The 14,083-nt window shown below is 37.3% G+C and overlaps 1 protein-coding gene across 9 annotated transcripts in view; it reads left to right on the forward strand.

Moving 5' to 3' along the window:
* Positions 1-14,083, forward strand: part of CDK8 (cyclin dependent kinase 8) — a 120,124-nt gene that overhangs the window by 88,045 nt on the left and 17,996 nt on the right. For 8 of the 9 annotated variants that reach the window (XM_042986730.1, XM_015540103.2, XM_042986621.1 and 5 more), the window contains 3 exons: positions 3,704-3,761; positions 6,133-6,264; positions 13,355-13,498. In XM_042986730.1, coding sequence (XP_042842664.1) covers positions 3,704-3,761; positions 6,133-6,264; positions 13,355-13,498 — 334 coding nt within the window. The remainder of the gene's footprint in view (positions 1-3,703; positions 3,762-6,132; positions 6,265-13,354; positions 13,499-14,083) is intronic. The other variant, XM_042987072.1, reaches the window with a different exon arrangement.

Raw genomic sequence — 14,083 nt, forward strand, 5'->3', positions numbered from 1 at the left:
AACAAGAAGTATACTTCAGGTATCTCATTGATTTATTTAGTCGTTCAATAGGCAATAAAAGGTGCTCTGTAATGTCTGTGCATAGCATAGCTATGTTTGAAGATGTTGCTATGATGTAATAATACTTCTAACACGTTGGACCTCTGATCTCCATAGCAAAAATATAGTTTAATAGAGTACGTGCCTCATTAAAATGTAAAATTCTATACATGCTTTCAAAGTGATTATGTTGAATAGCATATAAAAGATAATGGACTGTTTATCACAGTTCTGGTTATTACTAATTTGATTCATGTATTGTCACTAACTACTTGGAAGTTTTGGCTCTAGAGCTAAAAATCCCTACCAGATTCTCCTAGTAGACAAAGAAGAAAGAAAAAAGAAATTAGCTTTTTTGGGGAATATTATGTGAGCGTACTACAAACAAAAATCATCAAGTCTTTGAAGCCTTCCTTAATACTGATTAAGCAACAAAACAGAAATAATAACAAAAGTACTTTTGATCTTTAGGGCCTTTCTGCCTGTTTTCTCTTGAGACTTCCATTAGATTATATTGATAAAAGAAATTGAGTGTTAGATTTACCTACTGAATCAAAACATCATACCCTGGGGCATATAGAAGGCTACCGTGGAAAATAACATGAGGAGGGACCCGTTGTGTATAGTGTTACTGAAACAACACAACACCATTCTCTTTTGCTTGTGACTATATAGCATGGCCCAACCTGAATTTTAAATTCACTTACAGAGGTAATGTTGGTAATGGCTTTTATCCCCAAGACCTGCTTCAGATCATAAATAGGCAGTGAGTTGCCTAGAAAAGCAATTTGTAACTATGAACTAGAGCTGTGGCCCCAAGCCCCAGTATTAGACCAGACCTTGACAGAGAAGCTGTGTATTCCCCACCCCATGCTGAAACCCAGGTTTGGAACTCGACCAGTCTGATGAGTCGAGAACAGAATGAGGAGCAAGAGAGGGTGTTTGTCCCCCTTTACCTTGTAGCATGCTGACTGATGCCACTCACCCTAGGGCTTCTCAGGTATGGGCCCAGCTGCTGAATGAGTAAGAAAAAAAAAAAAAGATTTTCCACTACATCTAAAACAAAAGGAGGAGAGAGATGTCCATGTGCTCTGCTCTTGCCAGATATGGAGATTGCATTTTAGGATTGAGCACTGAAGTGTGGTGAAAGTTCATCACAGCAAACCAGTTAAGCAACCTGCATCTCTGGAGAAGGGGGTGGGACTTAGGGTATGGCTGAGGAGCAGGAGCCATGGGTGAAGGAAGGGTCTTTAACGTTTAGTTGAGACGTGACTTTATGGTCTGAATTGTTTACAATCAGAATGTATTCGTGTACTATTTATGTCATTAAGGGGGGGTGTGGGGAGAGAATCAGATTTTGCCAAATAACAAAGGAAAGGTCTTTGGGGACAGAAGTAATGGGATAGCAATGACTTAGTTTTGAAAGGTCTAGTCACAGGACACCGAAAACAGTGTGGGTGGTGGCAGGTGGGACGGGAAAGATTGGTGGGAATGAGCTTGCAGGTGCCTTGCATCCCCTCATAAGGACTTTGGGTCTTATTCACAGGTGGTGAGAGGCTAAAGTAGAAATAGTATTTTAGTAATAAGGCATGGCAAAAGGATTCAAAGACTTTTGAAAGGTTCACCTATACCACTGTCACCAACTCTTTCGGTTCTTCTAGTTCTTACTCATTGTACTTTTTTTAAAACCTCTTTGTAATCACAGTCTATATATCATTTTGTGTTGTGCTGTTTTCACCCAATCTTGTAAGAATTTTCCGTGTTGCTGTGGAAGATTTTAGGCAAGGGAGTCACATGATCAGCTTCCTCTCTTAGAAAGGTGACCCTGGCCACATTACAGAAGATGGATTTGATGGGGAAAGAATCCTAATGGGGCTAAAGAGTAGGGAATGGGTTCAAGAGATGTTTAGGGAGTTCTGCCCCAGTGGACCATAAGAGAGTTCTAGCATAGGCATGGAAGTTCCCTCCTAAGCCCACATTGGTAGTTGAGAGCAAGCCTCTCCCCTCTGCCAAGTAGAAATGCTGCCTGATTCCTCTTGGAAAGCCCTCCTGGGCCTTCAACACTTTACACTAGTCTCAGAGATCTGACTTCATTTTGAAGTAGGCTGAGCTCTGAAAGTCTCTGCAGAGGGTAACCCAGTGGTGATTGATGAACATGGTGCACAAAAGCAATTTTATTTGTGCTAGGCAGTACTTACAGGTAGCTCCTGGGGAGTATTGTTAGTTCTGTACTTCCTTTTGGTACCTTGCAGGTTATCCCAGGGGGTCAGGTGTGTGTGTGTGTGTGTGTGTGTGTGTGTGTGTGTGTGTGTGTGTGTGAGTGTGTGTGTGAATGATAGAGGTTCCAAAACCTTTTTCTTGAAGGAAACATTATCATCATCATTGTTATTGTTATTATAGTATGCATTAATTGAAAAACTTGATTCACAAAGTTACTTTCAAAATGATATATTAGGAAGGGAGCATTAGTCTTAAGCCATGGGGTAGATTCTACTGTTGCCCCAATCTTGTAGATTATACTTACAGGGCAAGTCCTTTAATCTCTCTGGTGCCTAGTTTCCGCACCTTGAAAAATGTGGGGAGTTGTAATTTCTGAAATGTATATGCTACCATTTCAGCAGTTCTTTTCTTTTTGCTGGGGAAAAAATTTTGATCTGTAGTAGTTGATAGAATAATATATTCTATGTTCCATTTTGTCAGTAATAGCATGGAGGCTGTTACCAAATATGGTTAGGCAAGCCTGTGAATTGGTTACTACTGTAAACAGGTTTCATAAAAATCTTTAATTTTAAGGTTCCTTTGATCTATTTGAAGGGCGTTCTGATCTAGTTTCACTTCTGTTTAGCAGACTGGTAGAATTAAAGACCAAGTAGACAGGCTAGCAGGGTAAGAAAGTTTTGGGGGTTGCTCTCCCCCCACAACCCCCTTCCCTTCCTTCTTCCCCTCCTCTTACTTCTTGCTGAGGAGGGGGCGAACCTCACATGTCAATATAGTAGATATCACTCACTCTAACAGATTGTAGATGACAGTTAATTTAGAGACTATAACACTGTTTGAAATTTTACTTCTGTAAAATCTCCCTTTAAATTTTAGCTTCTCTTTTTATTTAAACATAAAAACCTCAAAGCCATTGAGGTCATAGAAAATTCCTCTTAACTTTGCTAATTCATGTAGGAAAGACTTTAGTAAATTGATTTCTCTAGAATTTATTTGTTTAAACATAGATACATACTTTGCCATTTCAAAAGAAAAGAACAGAGATATCAGGTGGCTCCTTCCCTCCTTCCTTTTACTTAGATTGAAGTCATCTTTGAAGATAACATTTTCCCTTAAAGTTGCAGGGCATTTTATATATAAGTTGGCAGGAAGCACAATATTTAAACTTCCTGTCAGATGCTCCACAGTAGTGAAAACAGACTGATAAAAGGGCCAAGAAAAGCCTTCGCTCTACATGCAGAAGAGCACTGCCATATTTGGGCCTTCATGAAGTTTGCATATTGCTTTGCATATATACACAAAGTTTCCTTGGTGACTTCCTGTGTTCGATTTTAATTTTTGAGTAAATGAGGTTTTTTAAAGGTGGATTTATGTTATATTGGCATATTGTCTATTTAAAAGAAACCACTACTGTCTACTGAAAAAAAACACTATTTTGTTTCCACAGAAACCTGCTAATATTTTAGTTATGGGTGAAGGTCCTGAGCGAGGAAGAGTAAAAATTGGTATGTTTTATCTTTGATAAGTCACAGCGTAGCACTCTTTTAAAACTTTTGCAGGCAGCTGTATCACTTCTGATTTTTGCTGTAATAATATGCATATATTCATGTAGTTCAATCTGATCAAAGCCATTTCTAAAGAGTTTACATTAAAAGTGAAAAATGTTTCACACTCTTAAAAGGTGTCAGACAATCCTTAGAGATTGAAGTGTTCTAATTATAAAATAAACCATGGAAGTTTCTTAGAAACCTTTGCGTTCATTAAAAATAGCCTATAGAGGTGAGTGGCTTCTATCCCTGTTAGAAGCCAGCCTCACCTTTAGTCACAAGGGCATACAGCGTGCTAGTAATTATACCATCAGTTCTGTTCACCTGAGCCAGATTAGATCAGAACATATGCCTCTGTTGACCTTGTCTAGATCAGAAATTACAAACTAGGAAAACCGTTAAGGCTGGATAGGTACAGAACCTTAAGTTCAAACTAGCCTGTCTTACTATAGAAGGCCTTTGCCTGATGGGGGAAAAAAAGTAACAAGCATTCTATACCTTGGCGTGTTTTCTAATAGCTCTGTTTTCTTATATATGAAAGCAAAACTTTACCCATTTCTGGTTTGGTACCTATAAAGATAGAACTAAAATTTATTTATTCTAACTGGTTATTTTTTTCATTGTCTTTTCCAAGTTGTGTTTGTTGCATTTATTTAGTTTGTCTTGTGTGTGGGTAGAAGAAATGTTGTAACTAAATTATATTTAAAGGCAGCAGGATTGTGGGAGTATACAAAAAAGTAAATAGTGATTTCTGATTGAAGGTTTAATATAGATCCGAATTATCATCTGATTTGTACCACTTTGCCAACAAAGAAAAACCTAGGTGTTGCTAATCCCTCTTCCCTGTCCTCCCCTATAAAGTCCCCAGATCTCACTTTACGCTTTTAATTAGACTCTTAGAATGTTCTTTTATCGTACAAACCTTGCAAATTTTTTAGTATCACAAACATTTGATGCACCTCAAAGTGCTCCTAGTCATTGACTCCCTTTAAGAGCTAGGCCCTGTCAGTACTTACCATAGAGTCACCAAATGCTATTAAGTCCTTACTTGTGTTTTAAAAAGCCCAATTTGGTTGCATCAAGTTCAAATGTAAGTTCAAAGCATGCAAAATAGAAAAGATTCAGCCAACTAGTAGTTATAGGCATGGTTTTACTATAAGATTTGGGGAGATCTTATATAACAAATTAAAATCTAGTTTGGAATTATACTTCTATATAATGTGTATGATGTTAGCAAGTTTGGGGGGATACCAGTGACTTAACGCATTTACATTTAAAAAGAAATATTAGTTCTTCTATAAACCAGTATTTAGTAATGTGAGTCATGTTTTTAATTCTTTGCCAAATTTCTGTGTTGTTTTTTTTTAACCTCCATAATTGAGTAGGTTAGACAAGGGCCTACTTCATTAAAAATGTATATTAGGAGAGCAAAACCAAACAAACGGTGGATAAGTCTTGACATTTTTGATAGGTGGTATAAATATTGATTGTTCATTCAACATGTATTTGACAAAAGCTACGTGTACTGACAGTAGATTCTAAAAGACATAGATGAAAAAAGACAGTTTTTGCCTTTAAGATTACAGTGTAGTAGGACAAACAGCCATGCCTGAATAACTACAGTACTTACTAAACTGTGTCAAATGCCACAGCTCCCGTTCTGAGCTAGGAGTTTATGACATTTGTCAAATCATTTAATTTCTTCTTTTGAAAATTTCTTCTTTTTTCCTCTTAAAAAAGGGAGGCGATTGAACTAGATGGCCTTTAAAAAGTCTTTTCCAGCTTAAAAAAGTTACTATGAGTCTTTAAAGTTAAGCTAATAAAATTCAGCCAAAATAAATGGGGGGAAATAGTGGTGTTAACATACTGTATCGTCAACTTCTGATGATCCCAGTGAACAAGGCTTATTGATGCAAATAATGGAAGGCCTTACTGTAACTGATCTGGTGTCTCAATGCTTATTACCAGTACAAAGAATGGACGTGCAGCTTAACAACCCTGTCCCCAGCATTGGTGCGACAGGTGGAAAGAAATCTGCCCAGGGGAGTAGGGTCACCCTTGACCTCTGATAGCAGAGCCTCTCTGTAACCCAGGTGAAGAGCAAATGACAAGAGTTTGCCAAGATTGAAGATCTCAGACTTGGTTTATATTTAGGCTGTTGAAAGGGATGAAACGTTTTTGGTGTCCCCCTCCCCCCCCGCCCACTCCCCCTGCCCTGCAAATTTAGCACTTTTTTCCTATCTTATGAAATAACAATGGTAAAATTAGAGTAGTCAATTAAATTTGTAAAAATCTATTGACTCAACATTATTATTATCTTTTTTTACAGCTGATATGGGCTTTGCCCGATTATTTAATTCACCTTTGAAGCCTTTAGCAGATCTGGATCCAGTAGTCGTAACATTCTGGTACCGAGCCCCAGAATTACTTCTTGGAGCGAGACATTATACCAAAGCTATTGGTGAGTAGAGCTAATTAAAATTCCATGACATTTGAAAAGTGGCTTTGTTGTTGTAAAATATACATATTTCTATATATTAAATCAAATACAGAAAATTATAAAAGGAAGAACAAAAACGGTCCTAAAATTCTTTTACCTAGAAATACCATTATTAGCATTAGGAGGGTATTATTTCAAGCATCTCTCTCTGACAGATAAATAGGTATTTTAAAACTTTTAAAACATATGGGATCATACTATGCATTCTAAGTAAACATGTATTTTAAATTTAATTTTACTTGAAAAGAGAAGTAAGCACAGTAAAATTTCTAAACCCTTAAGCTTCAGACAAATGTTTCTTTCAGCAAAAGAAATATTAACTTCTAAAAGATCCCCTTAGAGTTAAGGGGAAAAAATTATGGAAAAAGTGGGAGTTGAAAACATCTTAATTCACTTTTCAATTTTTGACTGTGCTGGTTACCTCCCTACAGTGAACGACTAGGAAATTAGTACTCTTGTACTTCCTCCACACCGAGCTCTCAGTTTATAAGCTATCTTAGAAATGTCATTGTCATCGTTATTATTACTAGCTTGTTGATGTTTATGACATTAATTTTGTTTGCCAGCTGTAATTCCCACCGTTTATTCTCAGGTTGTGTATTATAATGAATTCAGTGCTCAACTACCACAGTCCTTTGACCACCTCTTTTCCATTACTGAGTCTTTATTCCGCCTCATTTTATTTGGCTGAATTTTATCATCGAGTACTTTTCTTATGTGCTTTGCTTTTCTTTTCTCCTTTATTGCGTGTTTTTATTGCTTATTTAACCTGTTCTGCGTTCTCCAGAATGACATTGAGCCTGCTTTTTTTCTGTCCCTTGGTTAACTCCATCCTGAAGTCATCTATGCTTTGCTGTATTCTGGATTGATTTTAATCCTGGCTTTTCTTTTTTTTTTAATTCTTCTGTGTTGGATGTGTTTCATTCTGGGCTTTATTATTTTGCTATAGCATGTTCTCAAGTAACTTGCTTTGGAAGGGAGGTAAATTTTCTAGTTCTTGTATTTCTGAAAAATGCCTGTGTCCTACTGTATCATGCAGTTTGGCCAGCTTTAAAATTCTAAGTACAAAATAATTTTCCTTCAAAATTTGATGATGCTCCCCCATTGTCTTGTATCATTAGTGTCGCCAATGAAGTCTCATGCCAGTCTTATTCATTGGTGGATTACTTCGGTGGTTTTTCTTTCTGAAAACAGATAAGAATTCTTATCGTTGTATTTCACAGTAATGTGCTGGCTCCTTGGTGAGCACGTTCATCCTGAAGTTCATAGTGGAAAGTCGGTAGAAAACTCTTACACTAGTCTTTTGATTTCATCCTGTCTACTTTCTTTTTTTTTTTTTTTTTTAACTTTTTTTTAATGTTTATTTATTTTTGAGACAGGAGCGACAGAGCATGAGCAGGGGAGGGGCAGAGACAGAGAGGGAGACGCAGAATCGGAAGCAGGCTCCAGGCTCCGAGCTGTCAGCACAGAGCCTGACGCGGAGCTCGAACTCACAAGCCGTGAGATCATGACCTGGGCTGAAATCAGATGCTCAACCAACTGAGCCACCCAGGCACCCCTCCTTCTGTCTGCCTTCTGTGTTTCTCTTTCCTAAACTGAGTATGGGCAGATATTGGACTCCTGGGGGTAATCCTTTATGCCACTTTTCTTCTGTTTTTCTGCTTTTGTCTTTTTTTTCCTAGAACCCCTTCTTATTCTCTGTTAATTTTTTGTATTATGGAAAGAAGCTTCTTGAATATCTGTGAGGACAGTGCTGTATTCCTGGAATACTTACCTGTGTTTTCTTTATAGGCTCCCTTTTTATTAATTTGCCTTGGTGTCTCCCTTCCACACGTCGTGCTCTTGATCCTTGCCTGTCTCTTCATATTTAAGAGTCACGTTAACAGAAAGGTGCTTGCGAACTTTGTGTACACAGATCATAGGGCTCGTTGATTGGCAGACGTTAGGGTAATCTAGCAGAGAACTTTAACAGGGGGATCCCCAAGTGTCAGCATGCACGAGTCTTTGCCCTGAGACCATTCAGATTCTTTAAGGGAAGAGTCTTTCCACTTTGGGCCCTAGTTTTGTATAGCCCCAGGGCAGCAGAGGGGACTAGGGGAAGGAGAATGAACTGTTTATAGAATACGGACTTTGGAACTGGTGCTGCAAGGACAGACTCTTCACGAAGTTGTACAGGGCAGGCCTGCTTCCCACTCGGCAATAATACTGTGGCCTACGGTCTTCTCTGAGCTGTTCCATCTGCCTTCCAGCTTTCAGAAATGTTCTTATATATCTCTGCCAAGTCAGGTCTTCATATAGCCAGTCTCTTTTTTTTTTTCATTCAGATCTTAGTCAAAACGCTACCTCTTCAGGGAGAGCTGTGATCATACAGTCACCCTGCCTTCCCCATCCCACTTCTAGCTTACTGCCGTGGTAACATTGAACAGTATCTAAAATCCACTAAAGTAGATAGACGTTGCCCAGCTGGTCACCCCGGTAGGCCAGTGCCTACAGGGTACACAGTGAGAACTCGGTACTCTCTGTTGAATAAATGAGCGAATCCTGTCCCCAGTGATTTCCTCCTGTTCAGAAAGGACGTTGCTGCCATTTCAGTGTATATAAATGAGGGAAAAGAAGAAATACTTGTGATTATTTCCCTGTCTTAATCTGAGCCCAACATGTCTTTCTTCAGAAAATCTTTTTTTTTTTTTAATTTAAAAGGTTATTTATTTATTTTGAGAGAGAGCGAGACAGAGCCCATGAGCTATGGAGGGGCAGAAAGACAATCCCAAGCAGGCTAGACGCTCTCCGCGCGGAGCCCAGCGCAGGGCTCAGACTCATGAACCCTGAGATCATCACCTGAGGCAAAAATCAAGACTCAAAAGGACACTTAACTGACTGAGCCACCCAAGTGCCCTCAGAAAATCTTTATGTTCACTAATCTTTGTACCTGCTTTGACATCAATTTCATTTTATAGAAAAATAAAGGTAGATAAAGTTAAGTCAGGGAGATATGGGACTTCTCTGTGCTATCTTTGTGGCTGTTATACAAATCTGAAATGACTCCAAAATAGAATACTTTTTGAAAAGTCAGTTAGAAAGAAGGAAAAGTAAAAGTTATTGAAGCTAGTCCTGTTTTGGGGGTACATATTATTACCTAGGCACATGTTTGGTTATCTTTTTTATACGTGTGTTCTAAGTGCTTAGCATATAAACTAATATGATGCATAGCTATTTTTTCCATCTAGAAATGAATATGTAAGAGCAGGGTTATTTTTGATAAGACATATTAACAGACGATACAAAGAAGTTATTGCCTAATCTTAGCTGTTATCAACTTGAAACTTGAGACTTTGAATTGATTGAAATGAAGTAAAAAATACACCATCACAGAAGCTTGTGTCTCTGACTTAAACTGTTTATTATCTTTTTCTCCAGAAACATTTTATTGTGAACATTGCACTTTGTATAACCTGTTACTATTCACGAGGACAATCTCTAGTCTGGCAGTTTTGATGCACGGCTGCTTGTCACAAAGCTAAACTACCAGCCATTTGTCCAAATGGCTTTATAATTTGGAAAGGAGAAGGCCTTTCTTCATATTTTTCCCCTTTTACTCCCTCTCATCATCAAAATTCATTGGATAACTGTTAGAGAAACGAGAAACCAAAACGTATGCAACTTAATCTGACTCGTAGCCTTAGCTCCGTCACTCGCTGGGGCGGGAGGGCGGTGTATACGCGCTCATGCTCGCCCTTAGCAAAGATTTAGTTCTTTGGCCTCATTTTTTGAAAGTGAGAATTTAGCCTAGATCATCTCCTAGATTCCCGTTTAAATCCAAAACGGACGTTGGATAACACAAAAGTTCTGTGACGTTGGATAACACAATTGCTTCTGAGGTAGGGAAGTTGCAGAGGGGACTGACTGGAGTGTAGATGATTGCAACCGAGGTCAGTGCCAGACCCTTTGTGGTGGTGGTCCCCCCCCCATGAATACCTGACTTGGCCAAGATCAACCTTGGAAAGCCCTTTTCTTTTATGCAGACATTGACTCAAAAGTGTTACAATATACATATCTTTCAAATTACTTTTTTGAAAGCGAGAAATCATACATAAACCATTTTTAACATAAATTTTTAAAAATAGAATAAGGGAATAAAAAAGGAAACTTCTTCCTCGATTCCGGTCTCTCCACCACATTGGCATTCCTCCTACTACCTGTGTAAGTCGCCTCAGGGTCCATTAAAGTATTCAACAAATTTCACACACCACCCACAGTGAAAGCTACTTATCAAAGAACTTGCCTGGTGTTTTTACTTCCCTGTCAGATCATTGTGGTTTGAGCAGCTGATAGAAGAACCTTTGTAGTTGATGCACAGATTACTTGCTCAGTAGTTCGTTTCAGGGGCATCCTTTACAAGGGTGAAATCTGCTAGTGTAGTTAGTGGATTATGTTACACTGAAGGATATTAAGAAGCAGCAAAAGAGCATAGAGGGAAATGCTGTCCCCACCTGCTGTCGCCAACAGATTTTATCCACTTCTATAGACCTGCAAGCTGAATCATTAAACCAGAGCGAGTAAATAATGGGTCAGTAAACATTGTACTCCCAGCGACAAAGTTTAATTCAGTTTTAAGTATTTTGGGGTTTTGTTTGGTTGACTTTGTAGACCAGGCTGAAAGAGGAGTTTCAGTTTTTAATCATCACTAAAGCAGTCTTAAAATTTTACTGAAGTATGGTACACTCAGATGTTTGTTCTCAAATAACTGAATGCCCACTGATTATGTGGCATTCTGTTAAGTGGGAAATGCATTATAAGATAAAGAGAAATGAGAATTTACTCTTTAATTAAGGTAGACACTTGCTATTAATACATCTATTGATTAATACATTATTTAACAAGCCCCCCTTCCCTTGGGTCTACATGGCATGCTAATTCCTATCTACTTTGGCTGGTTAGTTCAGTAGCTATACACAAGTATTACACATTTTGAGAAGGAGATGAGATACATAGGTTTTTTACCTTGGAAAGTCTTCTAGAAGGACGTAGGCAGGGAGGTGAACAGGGAAGGACTTTTTCATGAACTTGGCACAACCCAAAAAAAAAAAAAAAAAAAAAATCAGGCAAGATAGGAAGGAGAGACTTATTTTCACAGATTTAGAAATTTATCTGAAATAATAGCCTGCTTGTAGCTAACTTAACTTTCTGATTAATGTCTGGATCAGGATTTTGAAGAAAGGAAGGATGATGAGATTGCTAAAAGGTAAGAGATAATAGAAAAGATACAAAGAGGTATTAGGGTAAGGTTAGGCAGGGCTTAATAAACTATTTCGTCCTACTTTCTGACTTTTTATTTTGGAAGCAATGTAGCTTTAAGGATAGCTACACGACTTACTTGCCTTCATCTTCCTTTACCTAGTTTGTTTTCTTCTTTAGAATTTTTCATAGCTAACCAGAATGAGTTGTCCGGTCTTTTGGGTGCTGTGAGTAGAGTTTTACCCATGCAGACTGACCCATCAGCCCCTTTTTGTGATGCTACTTAGTTTGTCTCCCTTCCCTCTGATTAAGATTATCATAGGTCAAGCTATTTATTTGGCACACATGGAAAGAGAATAATCACAAAATCGTTTTTTCCGTGTACTTTCTGACACTAAAAATAATATAGTTTGGCTTGTGTTTCTTGGTACTTTTCCATATGGTGGTATTGGCTGACTTGGTTCTCTGATATGGGAGAAAACTGATACGCAAACACAGCGTCATTTTTAAAAATCGCTTGTCATCAGTGTGTTGTGTAATCTCTAATAAATAGGCGATTAACTTGTTACTCTGAAATGTACATGTGATAATTTTACATTCAAGATCTATATTCCAGTTTTAGGGTTTAGGAATTCTCAGTTAATTTGTAAATTAACATTTTTTCTCATTTTCTATTTATGTGACAGTTATTAACATACCTGATTAATTGCCTTTAATAAAACAGTGATTTTTATTTTTCCCTCTATCATTATATCTACTTACCATGGTTATAAGATCAGTCAAAAACCACTGATTGAGTGTCTGCTATATACACACTGTTGTACTTACTAGTATGGAGAAGTCAACCTTGTTGGCTTAGGGCTTTCTCAAGAGTGGAAACTAAATAGTTTCAGTTTTAAATTCTAAACTGGCATGTAGCTCTTTCCTCTACTAGTAACAGTTCTGTTGAGTAAAAGTTCAGTCTGAATGAAAGTTAGCCTATATCTTAAAGTGAATGAAAGGAATTTGTTGGGTTAAGGAGGCATACATTTGCCTGGCTTTTATAAGTAATTCCAGTGAGTTTGTACCCTTTGTGCCTCTTGAAGTAGAATTTTGCTCCCTGTTTTCTTGTCTTTATTAAATTGGAAAATCTGATGCTACTGTAACATAAAGAAATACTTTGAACAAAAAAAGCTGTTCAAGTAGAAATGTGATTTCATTAGAATATTTGAGGTCAGGCACTGTCTTTTTCTTATTGGAATATGACCTTGCTTGCATGAGAGAATAATCATCAGACTTTACAAATTAGCAAGTACATAAACTAGGTGAAGAAAAAATATTTTTACCTCAAAAAATTGTGCTGACTTTTTTTTGGCAAGTATGCCCAATTTCAAAGGCTATTTGGGTTTTCTTGTTTTTGTTTTATTTTTTGTTTAATTTTGTTTGTTTGTGGTTCCTGTGCTCCATATGTAGCTTTGTATGTATTTCATAGATAAGGTAATGTTTGAAGCATTTAAAAATTGCCAAAAATGTAGGTAATAAATTTGATTTGAATTTGGAATGAAGCCACTGGGTGGAATGGAGGTATAATAGGGAATGAAAAATTGGGGCGGATTGGGTGGGAATATATTTACAAACAGTATTCCATGATATTTTAAATTCTAATTGCTTTAGGAATTAATATGACTTATTAGGAAAACAAGAAACAACCACTCCCCACCACGATAAAAATGCATTTTCTTTTGGAAAGAACCACTTTATTTTCCTCCTTTCTTTTTCTTTTTTCCTTTCCTTTTTTTTTCTTTTCTTTTTTTTTTTTTTTCTTTTTGTTTTAAAGATATTTGGGCTATAGGGTGTATATTTGCAGAACTACTAACGTCAGAACCAATATTTCACTGTCGACAAGAGGACATCAAAACTAGTAATCCTTATCACCATGACCAGCTGGACAGAATATTCAATGTAATGGGATTTCCTGCAGGTACACATTATGTTTTTGTTTTTAAATCACTGTTGTTTAAACTTAGATATCTTCATTGGAAAGGTGTGTATCTTAAGCTGATGAAGCCACTCTTACTCAGTTCTTTATATTTGTGACTTGCATTAATCAAAGATCCTTAGAAATAGCAAAATTTAGAGTTCACATATTAGCGTAAAGATATTTGTGGGTTTTCTGAATTCGAGGAGTATATTTTTGTTTCATTTTATTTTGTTTTGTTTTGTTGTCTAATATTTGAAATGATAACATGTTTGCGATATCTGTATTAAAAGGTGCCTTTAGTTCTTACCAGGGGAAACTATAAATAAAATTCAGTAGTATGTATTTTGGTCCGGCTGTACGTATAATAATGCCATTACTTGGGATTTGAGTGTAAATTTTGAACATTATTTACATTTAGGGCATTGTACAGAATCACATTATGTTGAATAATCTGAAACATAGAATATTTTTGCTCTATCACCCTGGCTGGTAAGAACATTCTTTTAAGTGTTCTATTAGAACAGCAACCTTGCGTGCACTGATTAGCGGCAGGGAGAAAGTTGTTAAGGTGTCTCATCACAGGCG

Source organism: Panthera tigris, chromosome A1 (assembly GCF_018350195.1).
Source record: "Panthera tigris isolate Pti1 chromosome A1, P.tigris_Pti1_mat1.1, whole genome shotgun sequence".
In the NCBI taxonomy this organism is placed as follows: Eukaryota; Metazoa; Chordata; class Mammalia; order Carnivora; family Felidae; genus Panthera; species Panthera tigris.